This window comes from Typopeltis vanoorti, chromosome 11 (assembly GCF_054136105.1).
Source record: "Typopeltis vanoorti isolate ZY-2024b chromosome 11, IOZ_Tvanoo_1.0, whole genome shotgun sequence".
Classification (NCBI taxonomy): Eukaryota; Metazoa; Arthropoda; class Arachnida; order Uropygi; family Thelyphonidae; genus Typopeltis; species Typopeltis vanoorti.
Window position 1 is genome coordinate 120,557,088 of NC_143559.1, and position 27,837 is coordinate 120,584,924.

The window sequence follows — 27,837 nt, forward strand, 5'->3', positions numbered from 1 at the left end:
TGTATAAAAATGGTTTAATTACTGACAGATGAGTTTTCAGTATGAGGCTGCCACCATCACCACTGTTCTGCTTATCGTCAGCCAGAAGCAGATTGAAAAGTATTATGTTTGGTCTCTAGAGGAGGGCTTTATCATGAAAAAAATTGTGTTAGAAAACATTCAAGTAAAATGCATTTTAACAGATACTGAGATTTAAGGAAGAACATGGCATGAAAAACTTTTTTTTATATAAAATAGTATAAGCTGTTATATATGATGCATTATGAATATCCATTTTAATCTTTTAAAATTATATGAGCTGAAGCTTTTTGAGCAGCACACAGGCATTACTGTTTGTGTAGTAAAATTTATATATCTTTCTGGTCTACTTTATAGGCACTTGAAATGCAATGGCAAAGACCACTGCAACATTTGCCAACACAAAATAATTTTTAAAATAATGATAAAAAAAAGGTCTCACAGGAAACCAGTCAAACTTTAATCTACTTATTAGCCTTTTCTCTACATATTACAACATGTCATGAAAATATTACTAAATTTTTTACCTACTATACATTATTAAAATTCAAGCATTTTATACTCATAAATCTTTAAAAAAAATAGATGCCGTACTGGAATTTGAGTGTCATGATAATTATTATGCTTTTAATTTCTCTTGAACACTGCAAAGAAATTTTTCTTTTATTTCTGAGGTTGAAGTGTAATATTTCATAACGTGACTGCAAAAATAGTCCCTATGTAACTTACCTGATAAATCAAAAATTGCTTTTGTTGTCAAATGCAGGATAGTATTATGATGTACACAATATGACTGAGTTACCAACTGTTCAAGTGATTCAAAAATAATGAGGAAGTTTTTTACAAGATGGATGCTCACTCATATTATTTACATCATGATAAATAGTTGATTAATATATTATCTAACATAGTGAAACTGTTATTGCAGGTGATATTTGAGACTATTATAGCATATAAACATGTTTAATGTACAAGTAAAAAAATAAATACAAGTGAATGTTGATGAACGGCAAATTCTACTTTGGTCCTGGTTTGCATAACATTTGTACTAAAACATGGCTATTAGTTCAGAAAGTTTTTATCTATAATGGAAGATGAGATCTATATACAGAACTGATTTTTCAAAAGACAGAAACTGTCTGCATATTTATACATACCTTTAATCTAATATGGTTTATTAAAAAAAAAAGAAGCAAACTTGGATTAAATATCTTTCGAAAACAAATTTGTGGATTAATTATTACATATTGCAAAGTTAATAGTATTGCTTTTATTAAAATCTGCATTAATTCTCTGAAGGTTCCCAATTCAAATGGGAATGGTGGGAGAACTCATAATGAGATAAATATTTGTTCTATGAATGAGGTATGATAAATATGTACAAAAATTATCAGTGTAATGCTGCAATACACCTGGCATTTACAGATGCAGAGATTAATGAACCACTGCCTAGCGATGGATGTTCAGCAGCTCAATTACTTATCAAAGGCAGTTATGATGTTATGAGCTTGAAAATGCCTAATGAAGGGTACCACTTTACAAATCTTATGTAACCTTGAACTAAAGAACATGCATGAAACATTGCATAATGGTCAGCATTGCAAAAGTCTTAATACACTTAAGATTACAATGCTAGCCATGGATGGGATTCTAGTGATGTTTTACTGCGGTCTCCATAATCGTACAGAAGTTCTTCTCCTTTTGCTATATCCCTTTTGGCTACTAGTATAAGATGTGGTTTATCTTCTACAGGAAATGGTTTTGTTGTGAGATTACCATGCTTACTATGATTTACTAAACGTCCCAGCCTACCAGTTTCTTTTGTGGCATCAACACTGAAAAAGAAAATATAACACAAAAACATATATATATATACAGGGTGTTCGGGATAAATTTGACATATTTATAATTAATTATATTTTTCCGTAAGTTACATGTATTAACACACACTTCTCTTCATTTAAAAGTTTGGACCCTTCTTCATTCATATACAAGATGTCAGAAAGGATGGATAGCTGGAACCCACCTGAATCATGGAAGAGAATAACTTGTATCATGATGATTCGTGCCTGCCATCAAAATAAGGATATTACGACTGCTGCCCAATGCTCCCTGAATACAGTAAAAACAATCAGGCATGAACTAGAGACTTGCAATGGTGACTACGAGGATGTAGCAAGAAGAAAGATCCCTAGCAGACGATCTGATTGCGTTCGTACAGCAGAATTCCTCGCAAATCTGCAGGAACAGGTGTTGAAGAACCCTGGCATTGGAATTCGGGCTTTGTTCGTGGAGTTGCTAACTGTAGTCAAGCCCTGGATAACAAGGGTAGCCAATGGTAGGCCGTATGTATGGCAGCAGGATTCGGCCCCTTGCCACACCTCTGGGAAAAGTCAAAAATGGTTGTCTGAAAATTTCTACGACTTCACCAGTCCAAATGTTTGGCCTCCAAACTCCCCAGACCTTAACCCCATGGATTATTTTGTATGGGGCGCAGTTGAAAAAGACACCAATCGCACTTCCAGTAATACAAAAGCCCAGTTAATGGATAAAATTAAAACAGTTTTTGCGGCCCTTCCCAGGGAGACTGTAGCATCAGCTTGTTCGAGGTTCCGAAGCAGAATTGAAGCTGTGATCGATGCTAATGGTGGTTATTTTGAGTAAATCTTGTTGATAGTATTGTAATTAACTCTGCCTGTAATGTTTTTTTGTCAATTCATTAAATTTAATAGATACAAAGAAGACTTTCTTTTTCCTTACGAAACTGTCAAATTTAACCCGAACACCCTGTATATATATATATATATATATATATATATATATATATATATATATCTGATGAAAACAAGGTACAGTAAAAAAAGTAACTTTAAAGCAAATTAATAACTGTGAATGCAACCTATAGGATTGCCACATGGCTGCCTGTTTCCCACAATAACCATACATTGTTGGAAAAGAATAAAAAAACTGTATACATACAGTGTTGTGGGATGAACTGGACTGCTGTGTGGTGGACAACAGTCCATCCACAAAGCAGTCCAGGATCTCATTACATGTCTATAGGAAGAATGGTCCAAAAATCCCATTTATTGTTATCGTACATTTATGGAAAATATATCCCATAGGATTGTCTTGGAAAGAAGTTAATGGACACCATAGTGTGAGGAACAATCAGCCATGGCACCTAATCTTAATAAGATGTAGGACCTCCTTTCGCTGTGATGAATGCAGCAATCCTATGGGATATATTTTCCATAAATGTACGATAACAATAAATGGGATTTTTGGACCATTCTTCCTATAGACATGTAATGAGATCCTGGACTGCTTTGGGGGTGGACTGTTGTCCACCACACAGCAGTCCAGTTCATCCCACATATGTTCAAATAGGGTTAAGATCAGTATACTTTGTGGAGGCCAGTAAGTGTGACATGACATTCATGTCCACAAACCACACAGTTACAACAGCAGCCTTATGACACAGTGTATTGTCTTGCTGAAAGAGATAATGGTTAGTTCCATAGAAACACCACAAAAAAATGCATTGTCCAAAATGTTCAGATAAGATAATACATCTTGGAGTTCAATGTTCAGACCACAAATAGAAGTCCAAGGCCAAACCAGGACCATACCATCACACTACCATCTCCAAATTTCATAGTTGGGATTATGCACTCTAGTAAGATGTTCACAGGGCATCTGCCGCGTTCATCAATCAATTCAGTAGAGGGTGTAGCACAATTCATTGCTCCATAACACAACTTTCAAAGCTTCTACTTCCAAATGTATATGCTCTTTGCACAATTGAAGACGATGCTGCATGTTGGTTCCAGTAATGTGGAGCTTACACATTGTGGACTTACCATGGAAACCCATGTTGTGATCCATGGTTCTGAATGTTTTTGTGCAGATTCATGTTCTAGTTAATGAACACAACTCTGCATTCAACATGTTAACTGATGAATGGTGGTTTGTATATATAATCCCTTGTAGCATCATACAATCAGGTTTGGTGAGTGTGGCGGGTTGTCTGCTGTGGGTGACACTTGCAGTTTATTCCCTGCACTTCCATCTCAGTATGGTATCAATGATTTTTCAGCTGTAATGACCCAATTCGTCAACAATATGATAAACTGATAGGTCCGCAACATGGCATCCTATCACAATGCCTCTTTTAAACTCTGTCAGTTCTCTTCTCTCACTCACTCCCATTCCACTCATTCACCACTCTCCAAGGCAAAAATCTAGTCCTCATACTCCTAATGACCACACCTTTATTCAACTTCCAGAGATGACCCCCTTGTTCTAGTCCCTCTAGCCAAGTGCTGTAACATTTTCCTTGCATATATCCCATAAAACCCTTTAAGCAACTTAAATGTTTTTATCATATCCCTCTTTTTCTCCAATCAACCAACTTCTGCAATCCACACACCTTCAATCTATCCTCATAGGGCACATTCCACAGGCCACTCACCATCTTGATCACTCGCCTCTGAATCTTCTCCACTGCTTCCACATCCCCAAGAAACCCAGGGGACCAGACTTCAGCACAGTAATCCAGATGTGGGTGTAGCAAGACCTTATAAAGAGGAATAACAACTTCCTTATCTCTATAATAAATTTAGTTTAATCCTTTATCCAAGTGTAAACAAACAAAGTTTGCACCTGAAGTACGAGTTGCCTCAGGACTGAGGCAACTCGTAGTAAAGGTGGACCAAGCACTCATCACTACTTGTCTTAGTATCTCCCATAATGCAAAGCACATCTCCTTTTGGACATGTATAATGCTATGCATTAGGGGAAGGGCCACAACCCAGACCGGTTTCGACCTTTATTGGGATCTTGTCAGTGGGAGCCAGACCCAGATACTAAGGTGGAAATAATGGAGAAGTCAAATTTGCTTATGTGAGCTGCCAAAAGGTGAGCTTGGTCCACTTTTACCACGAGTTGCCTCCTAAAGATACTTCAGGCACAAACTTTGTTTGCTTACACTTGGATGAGGATTAAACTAAATTTATTATAATCTAACCAAGTGGGAAAAATCTTCCAACATCTTTCTCTAAATCCAGAGTAATTTAATAATAAGATGAGACACTTTTTGGCAACTCGTATAGGTAAATATGACTTCTCCATTACTTCCACCTTAGTTTCACCACCTCTGGGTCTGGCTCCCACTGACGAGACTTCAATAAATATCGAAACCGGTCTGGGTAGTGGCCCTTCCCCTAATGCATAGCATTATACGTGTCTGCAAGGAGATGTGCTTTGCATTATGGGAGATACTAAGACAAGTAGTGATGAGTTCTTGATCCACCTTTACCACAAGTTGCCTCAGTCCTGAAGATACTTCAGGCACAAACTTTGTTTGCTTACTTGGATAAAGGATTAAACTAAATTTATTATAGTCTAACCAAGTGGGGAAAAAACTTCAAACTTCCTTATCTTGACTTGTTAACGTGTTCTTCAATAGCCAAGTAATCTTAATGGCTACCTTAGTAACCTTAGCAATATTCCCTCTAAACTTTAACTCTGTCTACCACTGCCACTAAATTTCTAGCTTCATTTATTTCCTGGAGTACAGTGCCATCAATGTGATACACAGCTTGTAATCTACTTATCCCAAAGTGCATAACTTTACATTTCTCAACATTAAGCTGACACTGATTAACTTTTGCCCATACTGACAGAGGATTTAAATCATCCTGCAAGCTCTCCAACATTGCCTTGATTAATTATTATTAATGTACTTAATTTTGCATCATCAGCAAACAACTGAAAATTCCTTTCAGGTTATTTCCTATATCATTTATGTACAAGTTAAACAGCAATGGTCCCAGCGCTGAACCTGGTGGTACACCACTAGTCATCTGCTTCTGCCTAGATTCTGCTCCTCCATATACCAATTATTGATATCTCTCCAGCAGCCACCATTTATCCACTTAACCTGTGTCATATCCATTCCCATTTGTTCCAACTTGTGTAACAGTGTTCCATGTGGTATTCTGTCAAATGCCTTTGCAAAATAATTGTGTAGTCATTTCTTTTATTCAACTCAGCTGTTACTCTATTATAAAAAGTTAGTAAATTACTAAGGCATGACCAACCATTCACAAAGCCACGTTAACCCTCATTTAGCATCATATTTTTATCTACCCATTCTTGAATTCTCTTTTTGACCAATTTTTCTAGTACTTTTTACCACCACAACCAAGATACTGATTGGTCTATAATTTGCTACTGCAGTCTTAGAACCTCCCTTATGCAAAAGAATTACTTTGCCCTCTTTCCACTCCCTTGGAACTCTACCAGAGCTGAGACTTAAATTAAAAAGCCTAGTCAAAGGCATTGCTAGTTCCATTGCACATTCTTGCAAAACTGTAGCTGATATCCTATCTAATCCCACAGCTGTATTTACATTGAGATTCTGCAATATCCTTAAGAACCTCCAATTCATCCATCTCAGGTCCCTCAAACCTGTCTGTCACATAGGTTAAAGCAGTAACTCACTAGGAAGATATATGCTTGCAAAGTAGTCGCTAAGTAACTCAACTATTTTATCCGCTTCTGTCTCCTCATGACCATCATCACTTATTAAAGTTAATCTTCCATAATCATTCCTCCTCTTACCTCCCACATAATGAAAGAACTCTTTGGGATTTTCTTTGACCTGCTCAGCTAAATTCTTCTCATAATCTGATTTTGCCTTACTTGCCATGCTGGTCACCTTTCTTGCCTGAGCCTTGTATGAGTTTGCTGGTCACCTTTCTCTTTATATATACCCTCCACAGCATTTTCTTCTTCTGCAGTTCATGCTTAATGATATTACTCATCCATCTAACTTCTGCCCGATTAACCCTCCTTACCCTAGGTATACAATTTAATACTGCTTCCTCTAGATGACCCTTATCTATATCTCATGCACTACTAACATCCTTACCCATCAGTGTTTTGTGCCATGGTACAGATTTATCAAATATCCCTTCTTGATAGAATATTCCTCATGTTTTACAATTTTCCAAGTTAAGACCGGCATGGTCACTTTCACCAATGGAGGCAATTGTTATCAACTTGGTTAAGGATAGCTCTTCTGATCCTATGACCAGATCCAATACTCTCTCACCCCTAGTCCCCTCCATCACATGCTGCCTTAAGTAATTATCTCTCAGCAGGTTCATAAATTCCATTTCCTTCCTGTTATGTGATCATTCTTCCTTCTAGTCTATATCTCCATAGTTGAAGTCCCCTATAATAATCATTCAACCTGTACTCATTGTACTAATTTATCGATGCATGTATTCAAGATCATCTGTGGAACTCCCTGGCCTATAGCAACAACCAACTGTATATTCTGTCTTACTGGTCTTAATCTCAAACCAGATTGCTTCAAATGGACAGCCATCCTCCTGCCTGCCTCCTATTCTTTTTGGTTGCAATTCATCTGCTATCATCAGCAGTACTCCTCCTATCCTATGTTCGCTATCTTCCCTGAAAATACCAAACCCTTTACATTTAATCCCTGTAACTACATTATCTACTGTTAGCTTAGCCAAGTCTCACTAATGCTTATAACTTTTGGCAAGGTTGCACACTAATCAATGCCAAAAACTTCTCCCTCTTGTTCATGATACTTCTGTCATTAGTATATAGAAACGTCAACATCCTTTTATTCCCCCCCCCCTGCAACCTTTACTTTCTGAATTGACTATGCTATTCAATATTTTTGCTTAAGAGACTAGATTCCTCACTTAGACATTCTCACACTCATTCACTTCATGGGTGCCTTCACACAAACTCACTTGCTTCCACCCTAATTGTTTAAGTTTCCCTGAATTCGGATATTATCATGCTCTGCGGACAAAGCTCTCTCTCTCTCTCTCCAGACACAACGCCATTCAGATGCAGTTCATCCACATTGTACAAATCCTTCTGTCCATCAAACAGAGACCACAGATCCACAAATTCTACATCATTCCTTTTGCACAATTGACTATCGATGCCCTCCTCAGTTCACCTCTATTGCAGCATGGTAGGAGACTTGCAATCTTCACCTTCTCGTTCTTCAGTTTTGCCTCTTCTAACAACTCCTTTACATCCTCTCTCATAGATTACTTCTTGCCTCTCAAATCATTGTTACCAACCAAGACAATCATTTCCTTCAACTTACCTTTTTGCACCTGGATGGAGTGGCTAATATTGTGAAACCATGGAAACACGATTTTTTCATACTTTCGTTAAGTACTCTCCTGATTATTGAGTCTCCATACATAACTTTCTCCTTAACTTGTTTTTCTTGTTTGTTTGGTTGGTCTTTATTATTCTTTCGGATCACCTGCTTCTTTCTTTTTTCAACCCTGCTTAACTCTTGCCACTTCTGCAGTTTTTCAATTTCGCACTTTGTTCTATGAAGGATAACATTTAAGCATGCTATTTCTTTATTGATATCCATTTCATTCTCCTCTATTTCCACAGCAGCAGCATGTTTGACATTATTAACATAATTTTCCATCTTATCGTCGGTATCTGTTGAGTTCTCATCACCTAACAGACACTCACTTTTAAAACACTTAATATATATTCTCTCTCTCCAGTTTCAATTTCCTTCCACATATTCTTTAATTTTCTCGATGCATACATTTCGCATACACCGCATTGAATAATATCCTGCAAATTCAAATTGCTGGATAACATGGTCTTTGTTACCACTTTTCGCTGTGTTGGTGACATACTAACAATATCACAATAAAAATGTTATAAATATACTAATACTCTAAAGACATGAAAATATACACTAATACACTATAATACTCTAATTTTCTGATGAAAAAACAATAAAACAGATAAATATCGCTAATTTCACACAAGCACTAAATTACATGATTACTCGCAATATAAACTCGAACCCGTATATAATACACACACACACACACAAGCTTCAATGATTTAAACAGACCAAGGGAGGAAACCATTCAAAATACTAAATCTGTAAACAGAACCTGATTACAGAGATACACAGTTTATATACAGATACAAATCAAGTCAGAATTGAAAATTGTATAGGAAGATGGTGTGATATTAAATCAGCTGTAAGAAAGGATAAACCTAATGGTCAAATAGGAGATAAGCATAGTTCTTTACTTTATGAGATGATAGTATCCTCTTAAATCTGTTACATTTCTTCGACAATCTTTAGCCAAACAGCTGGGATAAAATTTGGTATGAAAATCAGCAATAGACTAAAAATGAAAAAATAGACAGGAAAACAAAAAAAAAAAAATCAATTGCATTCTCAGTAGCAAACCTATAGAACATATATTTGAACTATTTAGGCACAATTATTAGCAAAGATGGCAAATTCAATATTAGAATAGAAAATACAGATGACTGTCAACTATAGCAAACTTGCAGGGACTAGGAATGATTTGTTGTAATGGATAGTTTATTATAGCAAATTAACTTTAGCACTGGACTCTGAGTCTAGTTGGGACTATTTTTAGTAGCTTGATATAGTGAACAAGTATGTTATAAAAAAGTCTGCTATATTGAGAGTTACCATTCAATTCAAGATTTGCTTCTTCAAAGGATTTATAGGACACCATGAGAGTACTACATAATGATTATTAGAATTATTTCAGCCTTTCACTAGGGATAACTGCAGCATTAACTCCTAAATTATTTTTAAAGAGTGTTATATACTACATTCATATTTTCATTTTTTGAAGGGAAAACTAGAGCACCAATCCTAAATACCAACAGGTGAACCACACACATAAATAAACAATTTCCCTCTTTAAATTCATGTTATCAGAACCACCATTGTTAGATCTTATATTTTAGTCTTGTAAGATACTTCTAACTGCATCAATTCGTCTTCAGTTGGCTTTTTTCCCCCTGCAATCATACTCATCATTCTGTTTAAGTGAGTGTACTATCATAGATTAACTATGCTCAGACATTCCTGAATGCTAACAATGCCAAGTTCCTTTCTAATATCTTCATTTTTATTATTATTCTGCTAGTGATGTCCATTATTCTGAGTTTCCCTTTCTCTAGTGTTTGATCCTGCTTTATTTTTAATCCAATTATCAAACTCAAAATATTGGCTTAAGAATTAGCTAAATATTAGCTTATTATCTCTAGATATGTTTTCCCCATTAAACAGCAACATGAGTCAATCACCAGCTCTGTAGTTCTAGATATACCAATCTAGATATACCAAATTCACACACACACACACAATCTTTCAAGTTAAATAAAGATGTCTTGCCCACCACTGCCCTGTTATGCATGGATGCCATGGAATTGTACACTTTAACAACATATGATAATAAACAATTCACAAATACAAAATACTTATAATAAATAAAATATCTGAAACATCTCAACTCAAATAGTGATAAAAATATTTAAAATCTGAAAAATTTCTATATTAACTATTAGTAAATAGAAATAACCATGTCTACACAATTCTTTGCGGACAATTCATTGCAGAGGAAACTGAAATAATATTGTAATGATACACAAACAAAAAACAAATGCAAAACAAGATATATTTCAAAACAATATAGTTCCTTTCTATATTTCTGTATTATTTAATTAGATTTTATTTTACTTTTTTTATAATATTTTTATTCTGTAAAGTAAAATTAATATTTTGCATTTTACTGATCAGTGAATTCCCTAAAATATTAATTTTTTTTTACTTAGATACTACAGACCCTGTAGATGGGATATTAATATTTAAGAATGCTTATTTATTTTTGTAACCTTTTACTATTTTTCTACATACTTAAGATGCTCAACAAGATTAAAAAAAATTTTTTTTTTAACTGAACTAATTCTGAAGATGAATCAGATGCTTTAAGTATAGGGAAATAAGTATTTTGGAACTCACTTCACTTTTGGTCAAATTTTTACAGGGATAGTAAGACTATATGTGTAACTCTGAGTAATCATATTAAAGAAAGAGACAGTGAAATTACATTAGTCAGCAATACTTTTTATTTGTTCTTGGAGAACTTGATTTAAGATAATTATTTTTGCCAAACAATTATTTTATAAGTTAATGAAAATCCAAATCTTAAAAAAAAAGTTAATTTCACTTTATACAGAATAAAAATATTATAAAATATGTGAAACTATTTCCAGTAGGAAATTTACCTTTAGCTGGTCTAGGGACATTTCCAGTTTCAGCAGTCCTTGAATTCTTCCTTTGATACTTGAAAGTAATTAGAATATTTGTGGATTGGTTACCAGCCAAAGCACAAGGTGTTCCTAGTGGTGGGGCTAACACCTTGAAGCAACTAGGCTTGCCTTTTTTAGTAGGTAGTGGAAAATATAGTTTGAGAGGAAAGAGTCACCCCATCATCCTCAAATTGCTCTAATAGCAATTCTTGTAGAAAGGCTTATATGCTGGTTAAACATGATAATTAATACTTAAGGAATTCACAGCGTACACTAGAAATATAAATTAAAAACTTTAATATATACCTTCCGATATTTCGGCAACGTCATGTTGCCATCTTCATGGGAACTTAAGATAAAGACACGTGCACGCAAGTACTACATAACACCAAATGAGAAGCGAAGCGAGGAAGCTACCGTTTTCCTAAAATCCTGATGGTGTCCCCTGCCGGGCTATATTAGGTGTTCTTGGCCTTTGGGCTGAAGTTCTTCTGATGTATGTTTCCCAAATTTGGGGCAGTCTCATGCATCCAAATTTGTTGAAGTTTGGCATGTTCCTAAGGGCTGAGGCTGATTCCATGAATAGTCTTTCATATTTGAACTTGATGTAGTGTATTACTGTGGCTTTCTTCCACCTTCTTCTGTGGCAAGTATCCAGAGCATGGTCTGCAAGCCCAGAGTGGCTGTAATGGTAAAATCGGATGTAGTCCTTGTGTTCTGAGATTCTGATATTTGCTGTCCTGCCTGTTTGGCCAAAGGAGGACAATTTACAGCTGCAAGAGACCTGGTATACACCAGGTAGGTCTAGGGGAAGTGGTTGGTCTTTAGTGGAGCGGATAAGGGATGCCAATTTTCTATATGGTCTGTAACAAGTGGTCAAGTCGTGTTTTTTTAGGATTTTGTTGATTTTTTTCAAGGTGCCTCAGATGTAGGGAATGGCGATGGATTTAGAGTAATCTTTTTTGTGAAGGGGGGGGGGTTGTGGATATCTGGTTTTAGTATTTTTTGGATTTTTTTTTTTTGGTGGGGGGGGGGGGGTTGCCATTGGCTGAGAAAGTGTTAAGATGTGATTTAGTTCAGTGGTTGGTCATTTGAACAGATTAGTTTAGCTCTGTTGAATAGTGTCTTAATAACTCCATATTGTTGTGGGAGAGGGGGGGGGAATTGTTGGTGAATATATCTGCCTGTATGGGTGGGTTTTCTAAAAACTGAGAAAACCAAGGTACCATCAGGTTGGCGGGTGACTAGCATGTCTAGGAAGGGGAGGCTATTGTTTTCCTCTTTTTCCAGGGTGAACTTGATTCTAGGGTGTTGGTTGTTTAAGTGTGTTAGGAAGGAGAGGAGTGTATCCGAACCATTTCCTCCCGATCTCAGCCCTATTTCAGTTCACAATGAACTCAGGTTATTTTGTTTGGCAGGAAAAATTCTACAAACAGATAGAGGCGACAGCCATGGGTTCACCACTTTCCCCACCCTTGGTCAAATTCTTTGGAGACTTTTGCAGAGAAAGCCTTAAACTCTGCCCCACAAAAACCTACCATATGGCTTCGCTACATTGATGATGTGTTTGCAATTTGGCCACGTGGCCTGGATACACTCCTCTCCTTCTTAACACACTTAAACAACCAACACCCTAGAATCAAGTTCACCTGGAAAAAGAGGAAAACAATAGCCTCCCCTTCCTAGACACTCTAATCACCCACCAACCTGATGGTACCTTGGTTTTCTCAGTTTTTAGAAAACCCACCCATACAGGCAGATACATTCACCAACAATCCCCCTCCCCCCCCTTCACAACAATATTGAGTTATTAAGACACTATTCAACAGGGCTAAACTAATCTGTTCAAATGACCAAGCCCTAAGCTAAATCACATCCTTAACACTTTCTCAGCCAATGACTATCTCCCCCCCCCCCTAAAAAAATCCCAAAAATACTAAAACCAGATATCCACAACCCACCTCCCCCTCCTTCACAAAAAAGATTACTCTAAATCCATCCCCATTCCCTACATCCAAGGCACCTTGGAAAAAATCAACAAAATCCTAAAAAAACATGACCTGACCACTTGTTACAGACCATATAGAAAATTGGCATCCCTTATCTGCTCCACTAAAGACCAACCACTTCCCCTAGACCTACCTGGTGTATACCAGGTCCCTTGCAGCTGTAAATTGTCCTACTTTGGCCAAACAGGCAGGACAGCAAATATCAGAATCTCAGAACACAAGGACTACATCCGATTTTACCAGTACAGCCACTCTGGGCTTGCAGACCATGCTCTGGATACTCACCACAGAAGGAGGAGGAAGAAAGCCATAGTAATACTCGCAGCAAGTTCAAATATGAAAGACTATTCATGGAATCAGCTTCAGCCCTTAGGAACATGCCAAACCTCAACAAATTTGGATGCATGAGACTGCCCCAAATTTGGGAAACATACATCAGAAGAACTTCAGCCGAAAGGTCAAGAACACCTAATATAGCCTGGCAGGATTTTAGGAAAACCGCAGCTTCCTCACTTCGCTTCTCATTTGGTGTTATGTAGTACTTGCGTGCATGTGTCTTTATCTTAAGTTCCCATTAAGATGACAACATGGCGTTACCGAAATATCAGAAAGTTGTTTTAATTTATATTTCTAGCGTATGCTGTCAATTCCTTAAGTATTAATTATCATGCTCTAATAGCACTGGGTGAGGAGGAGGGAGAGAGAGAGTAGAGGAAAGAAGAGTAGAAGACCGGGCTACAGTTATAATATATCAAGTGCATATTGTAGAAAGTAAGTTCAGGTCTAGCTCAGGTCTGCCATGCCCGTATTTACCAGTGTGAGCTCGAGAAATATGAAAATTTTCACTTCCAAAACCAAAGTCATGGCATTTAAAGGAAAAGACCCAATTAGAAGCAAAAATTGCATCAACGATGATATTACAAAGCAAGTTAATACATTCAAATATCTATGCTACCACTTATCATGAAACAGAGAAAAACATGCAAGATAAAATAACCAATTATATAGGAATAACAAAAACTATTAATCAGATATTCAGTCCAAATTTAATAAGCAAGAAAACAAGAATGAGAATCCATAACTCAATAGCAAGACCTATCCTAACCTATGGTTCAGAACCCTGGACCATAACTGAAGTAGATAGAAAAAGTGATAATCTCTGAAATGAGATTCGTGCGCAAAACAGCTCAATGTAATAGACTAGATTTCAAAAGAAATAGAGATATCTTAAAGGAACTTGAGATGATATCCATTTTAGACTACATTGATCTTTATAGAGAGAGAGAGATGGAAACAACATAGAAAAGCAATAAGAGAAGGAAGACTCCTAGAGAGAGAGATATTGACGTCAAAAGAGAAGAATAGAGGATGGAATAGAAATATTATAGAAATAGAATAGGAAAGGAATAGAATTGTTGCAGAGTAAATTTTCTATGAACCGAAATAACACATAGAAAAGCCTAATGGAGCATTACTGTTTTTTGACATTTATCAATGTATCAGTTAAGTGAGATGCAATGGAGTTTCATTAGTTCATGTTCCATTATAAAATATTGGAACATGAACTAATGAAACAATGTTTGGTTAGTCCAAACCATATTCATTTAGCACAGAACATTATATCACTTTAGTATTACAATATATATATATATATATATATATATATATGCACTTACCAGTACTGTTTATTTTTATATGAGAAATAATACATATAACAGCCAATATTTTTATCTTTGGCATATTTGGATTCTCTTCCCTTTGCTTCATCTATGGCAATTAAATCACCATAATACTCCAAAACAAAATCTCCCTTCATGATCAATTTTTTGGTTATCACACCTCTACCTTTTCCAGGGAACTCTGTTACCTATAAGAAAGAAAAATTTTCTTTCATTATGAAATGTAAACTCTATTAAAAAAATTGTTACTAATACTAAATACAACAGTGTTTTAATGTCACCATTTTTCTACTGATATGGGGTGCTTAAGGGTCAAAACTGTATAACTGAGAGGAGACTTCCACTTAGTCTTTAAAGAAAACAGAAAACCGACCAGGGCTTCTGATTTAATGTCCAATCCTCACCTTCTCATGGTGCACCCTGTTGAGTACTACCTAGATACTGAAAGAATGAGGATGGGCTGGCAATTTCGGATTTAGCCGACCAAATTGTATTCTTATTGGCTTAAACCAAAATACAAAATGATGTTACAACATGACAAAATTTCATGCCGGATGGGCAGTTGCCCGGTTAAACAAGACCCCGTGTTGCTTTCACCAGGGTACTAGGGCGAACAGCGAAAAGTCAGCTACTGGAACAAATCTGAAAACAATCCCCAACTCAACATCACCAGAGTTAAAGATTGGTACTATCAACATAAGAAGCCTGAATGGCAAAGAAATGGAGCTAGCTGAGGAATTAGATAAGTACCAGATCGACATAATAGGGGTGACTGAAACAAAAAAGAACAAAACTGGTGAGATCTTTCTGAGCAATAAATACAAAATGTTATATTCAGGCAATGACAATCAAGGAAAAGAAGGAGTAGCCATAGTATTCAACACAAAATACAAGGCTAATCTTCTTGAATGGCAGTCAGTCTCAAGTAGAGTGATGTGGACAAATATGAGAATGGGGAACTGGGCAATGAGACTTATTTGTGCCTATGGTCCCACAGAAGGTTCTACTAAGGTAGAAGTGGAGGAATTTTTTGATGCTTTAGAAAAAGCAACTGACGCAATGAAAAAGGAAAAGTTGGTCCTTGTTGGGGAACTAAATAGCAGAGTAGGAAATGATTGTCACACATACAAAAATATTTTCTGAAAATTTAGAGAAAAGGGCAAAGCTAATAATAATGGGAAATATCTGTTGGATTTCTGCTCAGGACATGGACTGGTTATTACTAACACCATGTTCCAACATAAAAATGTGCACAAATTCACATGGAGAGAAGAGGCTAGGAATAAGAAAAGTCTCATTGACTATGTTATTGTTGATAGTGATGTTTTCTCCCTGGTGCAGGACACCAGAGTGTACAGAGGATTTGAAATTGGAAGTGATCACTATTTAGTCTTGAGCAGAATGAAATTGAATTTCATATTGAAAAGAATAACATGTAAGAAAGTTTTAAAGTGATTAAAAGTTGAGCAGCTCTCAGATGTGAACTGTAGACTAAAATACACAAAAATTATTGAAGAAAACATGAAAGAGCTTGAGAACAGGAACCAAATCTTGGAGATTCAGTGGCAAGCCTTGAAGAAAACCTTGATTGATTCAGCCAGAGAGGCATGTGGTGAGGTTGTCTGCAAGGATAGAAAAATCAGAACTCCATGGTGGACAAAGGAAGTTAAAGAGGCAGTGAAGGAAAAGAAGAAAGCATATCAAAAGTTCCTGGCAAATAAGTCAGCTTTTACTCTTACAGAATACAGAGACAAATGTAAGAAAGCAAAACACTGTGTAAAACTAGCTAAACAAAAGTCATGGGAGGACTTTGACAAGAACATAGAAAATAAAAATATCAAGAAGGTGGCAAAATATTCTGGAGGTTGTTGAGGAAGCTTAGAAATGGAGGAAAGTGCTGTAAAAGGAGTTAGAGATGATAAAGGTGACATGAAAACTGGAGAAAAAGATATCCTTGAAGTATGGAGTAATTACTTCGAGAAATTGCTAAACGAAACAAGCAGTGATAGTACAGTAGTAAAAATTGCTCAACAGGCATACAGTCAGGAATACATATCCATACTTGAAGTAGAAAACCCATCAAAGGCCTGAAATGTGGAAAGGCAGCAGGAGTAGATGATATTCGACCAGAAATGCTGAAGTATGGGGGGGGGGGGGATATGAAAGTCTTGCAGTGGCTGCACTGCATAGTTCTGAAGGCCTGGACAGAGGGTCGAATTCCCATTGATTGGAGTAGAGCTCTCATAGTACCCATATATAAAAAGGGAAATAAAACTGAATGTGAGAATTACAGAGGTATTTCCCTGCTAAGTGTTCCTGGTAAGATATATGCAAGTATGCTTGAGAAACAGTTGAAAAAAACTGTGGAATACAAGCTCTGGGTGAAGATCAAGCTGGATTCAGGCCAAATAGAGGCTGTCAGGATCAGATCTTCACTTTACGACAAATAGTTGAGAAAGCATGGGAATATAACAGAGTTCTGTATTTAAGTTTTGTCGATTTGGAAAAGGCATATGACAAGGTGCCAACAGAGAAGCTATTCAATATGCTACAGTTATATGGTGTCAATGGGGCATTATATCAAGCAATACTTAGTCTTTATTTGAGTTGTAAGTCAGCAGTTAGAATTAAAGGAAGTACAGGAAGGTGTTTTAATGTTAAATCTGGTATGAGACAAGGATGTACATTATCCCCTCTGTTATTCATTATCTATATGGATCACATTATGAAGAAAAGTGGTATTAAACCTGATATCAAAATTGGAGATGTTAATATCGGCTCTTTGCTTTATGCAGATGATGTTATACTTATCAATAAATCTGCTACAAGTCTGCAAGATTCCCTGACTAAATTGAATAACTGTTGTAATAGATATGATATGATGGTCAGCAATAAAAAGACAAAGACAATGAAAATAAGCAGAATCATTGAAAATGTCAACTGTGTTGTGAATGGAGAACCTGTGGAACAAGTAAAACATTTCACCTACTTTGGCACGATTTTTTAGTGAAGATGGTAAATTGAATATGGAAATAGACAACAAAATCAACAAAGCTGGTACATTCAGAAGTCAATTGAATAAATTCATATGGAATAAGAGAGAAATTAGTCAGAACACTAAATTAGCTGTATACGAGACAGTGTTCAAACCAGTTTTATCTTATGGATTTGAGAGCTGGATCAGAGGTAAAAACACTTGACCAAACACTAGAGACTGCAGATATGAGAATCCTGAGGAAGATTGGCGGTGTGAACAGATGGTATGAATGGCAATATCATATTAAAAACTAGGATATTAGGAAAGAACTTGACGTCAGCATCCAGGAATGCGTTAGCAGAGCTAATCTCAGGTGGTATGGCATTTAAACAGAATGGGCCAGGAAAGATTAGCAAAACCAGTGTTCGCTGCCAGGTTGGCTGGAAAACGACCCAGAGGAAGCCCAAGATATAGGTAGATTGATACGGTACAAAGTGCCTTAGACGACAGAAATATAAGATCTGATAATCTGGAAAAAAGTTCTACATAAGAAGTTAGTAATGATGTAAATTTTTCATGTAGTACTATCATATCCTGTACACCCCTTGAGGGTACGTGGCAGGAATTTGATGATGTTATTGTATATGGCAACTATTTTTAAATTGTTTACACTGTGTCCTTGTACTGTGATACAAGGAATGAATAACGCAATACACTAAAGCACAAGAACATATTTAATGATAATAACTATCCTAAAATACAGACATTTCAATCTGAAAATAACAGACTCTCCTCAACGATGTAAGGCAAACTTAAAAGGTAGAACATTCAGCAATGAATTTCAAATTGATGAATTTCTAGCATGTAGAAATGCCAATGCCATTTCTACATGCTAGAAATGGCATTGGCATTACATCATGTATTGTTTATGTAATTTCAATGTTAAAGAGAGAGTTCCAATTCCTTATTATTTCTGGTATTAAAAAAACATGAGAATTTCCCAAACTTTTGGAAAGGAAGTACAATTGATCATGTTATGGTTAGGTTCAGGCATAAAGGCCTTGCAGATTTATTTGAATAAAAAGCTCGTATCCAGAATGACTTCTATGGATTAAGCATACATAGAAGATATGCATTTGACCACAGGATTCCATGATCAGCATCTACTTCAAACTGAACTAGGGAAGACTTACAAAAGATTCAATAGGAAATGCAATATTGGCGTTCTTTCAGTCTCTTTTCGAAAGAATAGCTTCAAATTAGAATTTGAAGTGGTAAGGTATTGAACTACGTTTAAATTAAATTCTTATTTGTCCAAAATATGATAGACAGCATTTTCAAGACAATCTCATTTTCAAGGTAATACACTTTGGATAGAGGACACAGCCACGAAGAGCTATTATCTCTTCACCAGTTTGGCAAATTATTACTTAGTAATTTGCCAAATAAAAAAAAACAATAAAAAGAAATAAAAAAAACACTACTCCCTTTATCTATAAACCTTATTTCATGGCACCTTGTCATATGCCTTTTCCAGATCTACAAAGCTTAAGTACAGACACATACAAATGCATTTAGTTGTGAGAATAGAAAAATGAAGAGGGTAATAGTACCAAGATGCCAGTATCAATTATAAATCACATCTTAAGATAAATTATGATTTTAGTATCAAAATAGTTATATTCCCATGTTTTCCCAACTATTTGTTGTAAAGTGAAAATCTAATCCCGACAACCTCTATTTGGACTAAATCCAGCTTGTTCTTCTCCCAGTTTTTCTTACCCTTTTTTCAAGTATGTTTACATAAATCTTACCTGGAAGACTTACTATAGAAATTCTTCCACTTCAGAATATAGCATGTGTGTGAGATAAAAAAAAAAAAAAAAAAAAAAAGGTATTGTCAAAATCCTACCAAACAGAGCTCATGTCATCCATTCCACTCCCTCTGATCTATAGCAGGAACTGGACATTATTAAAACAATCATGACATTAAATGCATTTAATCTCAAGAAGATCCAATGCATCAATTACACCTACACCAAGTTCACGTAATTTCAATATTAAAGAGAGAGTTCCAATTACTTACTATTTCTGGGTATTTAAAAAAAAAAAACTGCAAGAATCCTAATAGTAATTCAGCAATGATCATGTTATGTTCATTGCTGTTATTTCCTTCCTTTTAGTATTCACTACATCCAATTACATGGACTTCATAAGTTAATATGGTTTAAGTATTAGGATGTAAGGGCTATGTAATTATATAGGAACTTACTTAGAGCGCTGACAGCACAAGATGGCAGTAAGTAATGGTTCTGTTGTGGTTGCAAATGGCAACCATAACAGCAAATAGACTAACAAGTAGCAATGTTGATGAGGATGGTATAAGGCAGACACACACAGATGCATTTAGTTGTGAGAATAGAAAAAGGAAGAAAGTAATGGTACCAAGATGCCAGTATCAATTATAAATCATATCTTTAAGATAAATTATGATTTTTAGTATCAAAATTGTAGACAAAGATAGTCTTTCTATATTTGAGAAAACCGATACACTGTTCTGAGTGAAGCATTATTGACATCCTTGTGTGTGTGTGTGTATTAGGAGGGAGGAAAGTAGAAGAATAGACAAATAGACATGAAAAAAAAAAAAAAAAAAAAAAAAAAGAAAATTGATAAACAAGAAATGTATAAAAATTTCTATTTGAAACAAGATCCTCACAATTAAATAAACGTAATAAATATAATTAAACTAATTATATATCTTAACATTTTATTAGATAAAAATCTGATTGCCAGTTATACGCTAACCACTCGGCCAGCCAGGCTGGCCGGCCAAGTGGTTAGCATACCTGCCTCTCCAGCCAAGACGCTGTGAGTTCAAATCCCGCCGTGGGCATGGATGTTTGTGATTGGGTGGTCAGCAATAGATGGCGTTGGTGTGGTTGAAATCAGTTTGCGGATTGAGTGGTGGAGACAGAGTTGTAGAGCAGGTGGCTTCCCTCGATGAGTCTTTGGACTCCCTGGAGGTGTCAAAATAATAATAATACTGAAAAGCAATTCCATACACATGATAGGTATCATAGAACTGACCATCACATGTTCAATTTTTAAAAGCTGAATTCACGAAACCAGTCAGGCATCATGTATCCCTATTTCTATTGCTCAGCAGCAAGATCCAGTGATCACAATTATAAATATCAGGTTTAATGCTACTATCCTTCATAATGTGATCCATGTAGATGACAATTAACAATTGGTGTACTGTAAATTCCTATCTTCTTACATCTGATTTTTCATCAAACAATCTTCCAATACTTCCAAATTATAACAGGTGACTTATGTAAGTATATGCAATATATGTTACTCTGTATGTTCCTTGTAACCATAATCATGGTAAAACAATGTGAAACAAATTTATTCTTTCCTAAGTTTCTCTTCAACGATTTTTCCTAGCCTTTTCTGAGGTATGCTTGTATAAATGTTAACATGGAACACTCAGGAAATAAATCCTTTAAAAATACATTACCACTCTCTTTCCACATTTCTGATGGCTTTTTCTATATCAAGTACTGATATTTACTCCGGACTGAATTCCTCCGGAATATATTCTACCACTGTTTTGCCACTATTTGTTTCATTTAACAATGTTTCAAAAAAATTACTCAAGATATATCTTTATCTTCAGTTATATAATCTTCGATTCCTTTTTTGCAGTACTCTTTCTTCCATTTTAAAGCATTTTCAATAGCCTCCAGAACATTTTGTTATATGTGATATTGTCTTCTTCCTCCTAGTTTTTCCATGACTTTTTGTTTAGCTACTTTTAAACATATCTTACATTTTTTCTGTACTTTCTCCAGGCATCTGTGAGCTTACTTGTCAGGGACTTTCGATAGAAATTCTTCTTTTCCCAACTGCCTCTAACTTCTTTAGTCCACAAGAAAAATTCCAATTATCTTTGCAGACAACTTCACCACAAACTTCCCTAATAGACTTCAGAGTTTTCCTCATTAAAACCCCAAGGTTTGGTTGTTTTCAAACTGCTTTTTTTTTGTTTAATAATATTTATATATTTCAATCTACATTTCACATCTCAAAGCTGCTGCTTGAATTCAGTATTTTTTAAAACTTTGTATTTTTAAGCATGATATCTATTTTTATCTTGTTTAAAACTAAACAGTGATCCCTCGCCATTTCAAATCCCTTGTATACCTTATATATCCTGAACCAGTGCGTATCACAATCAACAATGATATAATCAATGACAATTTTCTTATTTCTCATGTTTTCTCTCCATGTGAATTTATGCACGTCTTTATGCTTCAATAATAATAAGGTTCAAAAGCATAGTTGAAGTCAAAACTAGATAAATCATATCTTCAACTTCCCATGATATATCTCATTAATAGATATCTATTTGAATACCGAATGAATCAACAATAACAAAGCTTACTTCAAGTTAAGCTCGATAACTAGGAGACCTACACATAGCCTGTAAAATGAAGAGAAGCAACCAAGACGTTGAACTAATGACCAATCGTAACCTTCCTATGATGTAAATAATCACTTAGAACTGAATGAAAGAGTAGCAGCAAGATCAGGATTAAATGACCAACATGTATTCTTTACTGATTGGAACTACACATGCATCACGATAAAAACTGAGAATGAATAAAAAAACATTTAACTTATGTAAAAGGAAATGTAAAATATTATAAAATTTTTGCTCATATATCAAGGACACCCCAGTAAAAATTTATGTAGAATAAAAGCACAAGCATATATATATAACAGAAAATTCAACAATGCTAGTGATGCTAATGTGAAATCATGAGTTTGAATAAAGGCATGATATGTTGGTAATATATATTTAAAAGAAATTACAGAATTACTTAGGAAAGACTTCCTTACTGAAATAGTTCAACTTTTTGATTTAATAATTCATTTTGGATATTTTACTTATCAGAACAAATTTCACCAGTAAATGGAAAATGCTGTAATGAGAAGTCCTCTACACTACCTAATCACTGTACTTCAGGCTAAGGGGCTGATTAGAATACTCATGGACATTAACAGAATGAAAACAGCACAACAGTTTAATTGTTAAGTTTTTCCAACCGGGGTACTTAAAGGTCAAAGCCGTATAACTGAGAGGAGACCTCCACATAGCCTTTAAAGGAATGCGGAGAACCGACCAGGGCTTCTGACCTAATGTCCAATCCTCACCTTCTCATGGTGCACCCTGTTGGGTATCTACTTTGATACTGAACGAACGAGGATGGGCTGGCAATTTGGGATTTAGCCGATCAAATTGTATTCTTATTGGTTAAACCAAAATAAAAAATGATGGTACAACATGACAAAATTTCATGCCGGCTGGGGCGTCGCCCAGTTAAACAAGGCCCCCCGTTGTTTTCGCCAGGGGACCAGGGCGAACAGCGAAAAGTCAGCTACTGGAACAAATCTGAAAACAAACCCCAACTCAACATCACCAGAGTTAAAGATCGGTACTATCAACGTAAGAAGCCTGAATGGCAAAGAAATGGAGCTAGCTGAGGAATTAGATAAGTACCAGATCAACATAATAGGGGTGACTGAAACAAAAAAGACCAAAACTGGTGAGATCTTTCTGGGCAATAAATACAAAATGTTATATTCAGGCAATGACAATCAAGGAAAAGAAGGAGTAGCCATAGTATTCAACACAAAATACAAGGCTAATCTTCTTGAATGGCAGTCAGTCTCAAGTAGAGTAATGTGGGCAAATATGAGAATGGGGAACTGGAGAATGAGACTTATTTGTGCCTATGGTCCCACAGGAGGTTCTACTAAGGTAGAAGTGGAGAAATTTTTTGAGGCTTTAGAAAAAACAACTGACACAATGAAAAAGGAAAAGTTGGTCCTTGTTGGGGATCTAAATAGCTGAGTAGGAAATGATTGTGAGACATACAAAAATATTTTGGGAAAATTTGGAGAAAAGAGCAAAGCTAATAATAATGGCAAATATCTGTTGGATTTCTGCTCAGGACATGGACTGGTTATTACTAACACCATGTTCCAACATAAAAATGTGTACAAATTCACATGGAGAGAAGAGGCTAGGAATAAGAAAAGTCTCATTGACTATGTTATTGTTGATAGTGATGTTTTCTCCCTGGTGCAGGACACCAGAGTGTACAGAGGATTTGAAATTCGAAGTGATCACTATTTAGTCTTGAGCAGGATAAAATTGAATTTCATATTGAAAAGAATAACATGTAAGAAAGTTTTAAAGCGAATAAAATTTGAGCAGCTCTCAGATGTGAACTGTAGACTAAAATACAGAAAGATTATTGAAAAGAAAATGAAAGAGTTTGAGAACAGGAATCAAACCTTGGAGATTCAGTGGCAAACTCCGAAGAAAACATTGATTGATTCTGCCAGAGAGGCATGTGGTGAGGTTGTGTGCAAGGATAAAAAAATCAGTCCTCCCTGGTGGACACAGGAAGTTAAAGAGGCAGTGAAGGAAAAGAAGAAAGCATATCAAAAGTTCCTGGCAAATAAGTCAGCTTTTACTCTTACAGAATACAGAGACAAATGTAAGAAAGCTAAACAGTGTGTAAAACTACCTAAACAAAAGTCATGGGAGGACTTTGGCAAGAATATAGAAAATAAATATCAAGAAGGTGGCAAAATATTCTGGAGGTTGTTGAAAAAGCTTAGGAATGGAGGAAAGAGTGCTGTAAAAGGAGTTAGAGATGATAAAGGCGACATGAAAACAGGAGAAAAAGATATCCTTGAAGTATGGAGTAATTACTTTGAAAAACTGCTAAATGAAACAAGCAGTGATGACAGCACAGTGATAAAAAACACTGACCAGGCATGCAGTCAGGAATACATATCCATACTCAAAGTAGAAAAAGCCATCAAAGGCTTGAAATGTGGAAAGGCAGCAGGAGTAGATGATATTCGACCAGAAATGCTGAAGTATGGTGGTATAAAAGTCTTACAGTGGCTGCACTGCATAGTTCAGAAAGCCTGGACAGAGGGACGAATTCCCGATGATTGGAGTAGAACTCTAATAGTACCCATATATAAAAAGGAAAATAAAACTGAATGTGAGAATTACAGAGGTATTTCTCCCCCCCCCCCCACCCCCCCCCCCCCCCACCCCCCCCCCCCCCCACCCCCCCCCCCCCCCACCCCCCCCCCCCCCCACCCCCCCCCCCCCCCACCCCCCCCCCCCCCCACCCCCCCCCCCCCCCACCCCCCCCCCCCCCCACCCCCCCCCCCCCCCACCCCCCCCCCCCCCCACCCCCCCCCCCCCCCACCCCCCCCCCCCCCCACCCCCCCCCCCCCCCACCCCCCCCCCCCCCCACCCCCCCCCCCCCCCACCCCCCCCCCCCCCCACCCCCCCCCCCCCCCACCCCCCCCCCCCCCCACCCCCCCCCCCCCCCACCCCCCCCCCCCCCCACCCCCCCCCCCCCCCACCCCCCCCCCCCCCCACCCCCCCCCCCCCCCACCCCCCCCCCCCCCCACCCCCCCCCCCCCCCACCCCCCCCCCCCCCCACCCCCCCCCCCCCCCACCCCCCCCCCCCCCCACCCCCCCCCCCCCCCACCCCCCCCCCCCCCCACCCCCCATTGGGTATCTACTTTGATACTGAACGAACGAGGATGGGCTGGCAATTTGGGATTTAGCCGATCAAATTGTATTCTTATTGGTTAAACCAAAATAAAAAATGATGGTACAACATGACAAAATTTCATGCCGGCTGGGGCGTCGCCCAGTTAAACAAGGCCCCCCGTTGTTTTCGCCAGGGGACCAGGGCGAACAGCGAAAAGTCAGCTACTGGAACAAATCTGAAAACAAACCCCAACTCAACATCACCAGAGTTAAAGATCGGTACTATCAACGTAAGAAGCCTGAATGGCAAAGAAATGGAGCTAGCTGAGGAATTAGATAAGTACCAGATCAACATAATAGGGGTGACTGAAACAAAAAAGACCAAAACTGGTGAGATCTTTCTGGGCAATAAATACAAAATGTTATATTCAGGCAATGACAATCAAGGAAAAGAAGGAGTAGCCATAGTATTCAACACAAAATACAAGGCTAATCTTCTTGAATGGCAGTCAGTCTCAAGTAGAGTAATGTGGGCAAATATGAGAATGGGGAACTGGAGAATGAGACTTATTTGTGCCTATGGTCCCACAGGAGGTTCTACTAAGGTAGAAGTGGAGAAATTTTTTGAGGCTTTAGAAAAAACAACTGACACAATGAAAAAGGAAAAGTTGGTCCTTGTTGGGGATCTAAATAGCTGAGTAGGAAATGATTGTGAGACATACAAAAATATTTTGGGAAAATTTGGAGAAAAGAGCAAAGCTAATAATAATGGCAAATATCTGTTGGATTTCTGCTCAGGACATGGACTGGTTATTACTAACACCATGTTCCAACATAAAAATGTGTACAAATTCACATGGAGAGAAGAGGCTAGGAATAAGAAAAGTCTCATTGACTATGTTATTGTTGATAGTGATGTTTTCTCCCTGGTGCAGGACACCAGAGTGTACAGAGGATTTGAAATTCGAAGTGATCACTATTTAGTCTTGAGCAGGATAAAATTGAATTTCATATTGAAAAGAATAACATGTAAGAAAGTTTTAAAGCGAATAAAATTTGAGCAGCTCTCAGATGTGAACTGTAGACTAAAATACAGAAAGATTATTGAAAAGAAAATGAAAGAGTTTGAGAACAGGAATCAAACCTTGGAGATTCAGTGGCAAACTCCGAAGAAAACATTGATTGATTCTGCCAGAGAGGCATGTGGTGAGGTTGTGTGCAAGGATAAAAAAATCAGTCCTCCCTGGTGGACACAGGAAGTTAAAGAGGCAGTGAAGGAAAAGAAGAAAGCATATCAAAAGTTCCTGGCAAATAAGTCAGCTTTTACTCTTACAGAATACAGAGACAAATGTAAGAAAGCTAAACAGTGTGTAAAACTACCTAAACAAAAGTCATGGGAGGACTTTGGCAAGAATATAGAAAATAAATATCAAGAAGGTGGCAAAATATTCTGGAGGTTGTTGAAAAAGCTTAGGAATGGAGGAAAGAGTGCTGTAAAAGGAGTTAGAGATGATAAAGGCGACATGAAAACAGGAGAAAAAGATATCCTTGAAGTATGGAGTAATTACTTTGAAAAACTGCTAAATGAAACAAGCAGTGATGACAGCACAGTGATAAAAAACACTGACCAGGCATGCAGTCAGGAATACATATCCATACTCAAAGTAGAAAAAGCCATCAAAGGCTTGAAATGTGGAAAGGCAGCAGGAGTAGATGATATTCGACCAGAAATGCTGAAGTATGGTGGTATAAAAGTCTTACAGTGGCTGCACTGCATAGTTCAGAAAGCCTGGACAGAGGGACGAATTCCCGATGATTGGAGTAGAACTCTAATAGTACCCATATATAAAAAGGAAAATAAAACTGAATGTGAGAATTACAGAGGTATTTCCCTACTAAGTGTTCCTGGCAAGATCTATGCAAGTATACTTGAGAAACGGTTGAGAAGAATTGTGGAAGAAAAGCTTGGTGAAGAACAAGCTGGATTCAGGCCAAATAGAGGGCTGTCAGGATCAGATCTTCACTTTACGACAAATAGTCGAAAAAGCATGGGAATATAACAAAGATCTGTATTTAAGTTTTGTCGATTTGGAAAAGGCATATGACAAGGTGCCAAGAGAGAAGCTATTCAATACGCTACAGTTATATGGTGTCAATGGGGCATTATATCAAGCAATACTTAGTCTTTATTTGAGTTGTAAGTCAGCAGTTAGAATTGAAGGAAGTACAGGAAGATGGTTTAATGTTAAATCTGGTGTGAGACAAGGATGTACATTATCCCCTCTGTGATTCATTATCTATATGGATCACATTATGAAGGAATGTGGTATTAAACCTGATATCACAATTGGAGATGTTAATGTCAGCTCT

The 27,837-nt window shown here is 37.0% G+C and overlaps 1 protein-coding gene across 1 annotated transcript in view; it reads right to left on the reverse strand.

Moving 5' to 3' along the window:
- Positions 1-456: 456 nt before the first annotated feature.
- Set8 (SET domain containing 8) overlaps positions 457-27,837 on the reverse strand; it is a 100,494-nt gene continuing 73,113 nt past the window's right edge. Inside the window, exons 6-7 of the mRNA XM_090400052.1 lie at positions 14,885-15,075; positions 457-1,853 (exon numbers count right to left, since the gene is read on the reverse strand). Coding sequence (XP_090256178.1) covers positions 1,643-1,853; positions 14,885-15,075 — 402 coding nt within the window. The 3' untranslated portion in view covers positions 457-1,642. The remainder of the gene's footprint in view (positions 1,854-14,884; positions 15,076-27,837) is intronic.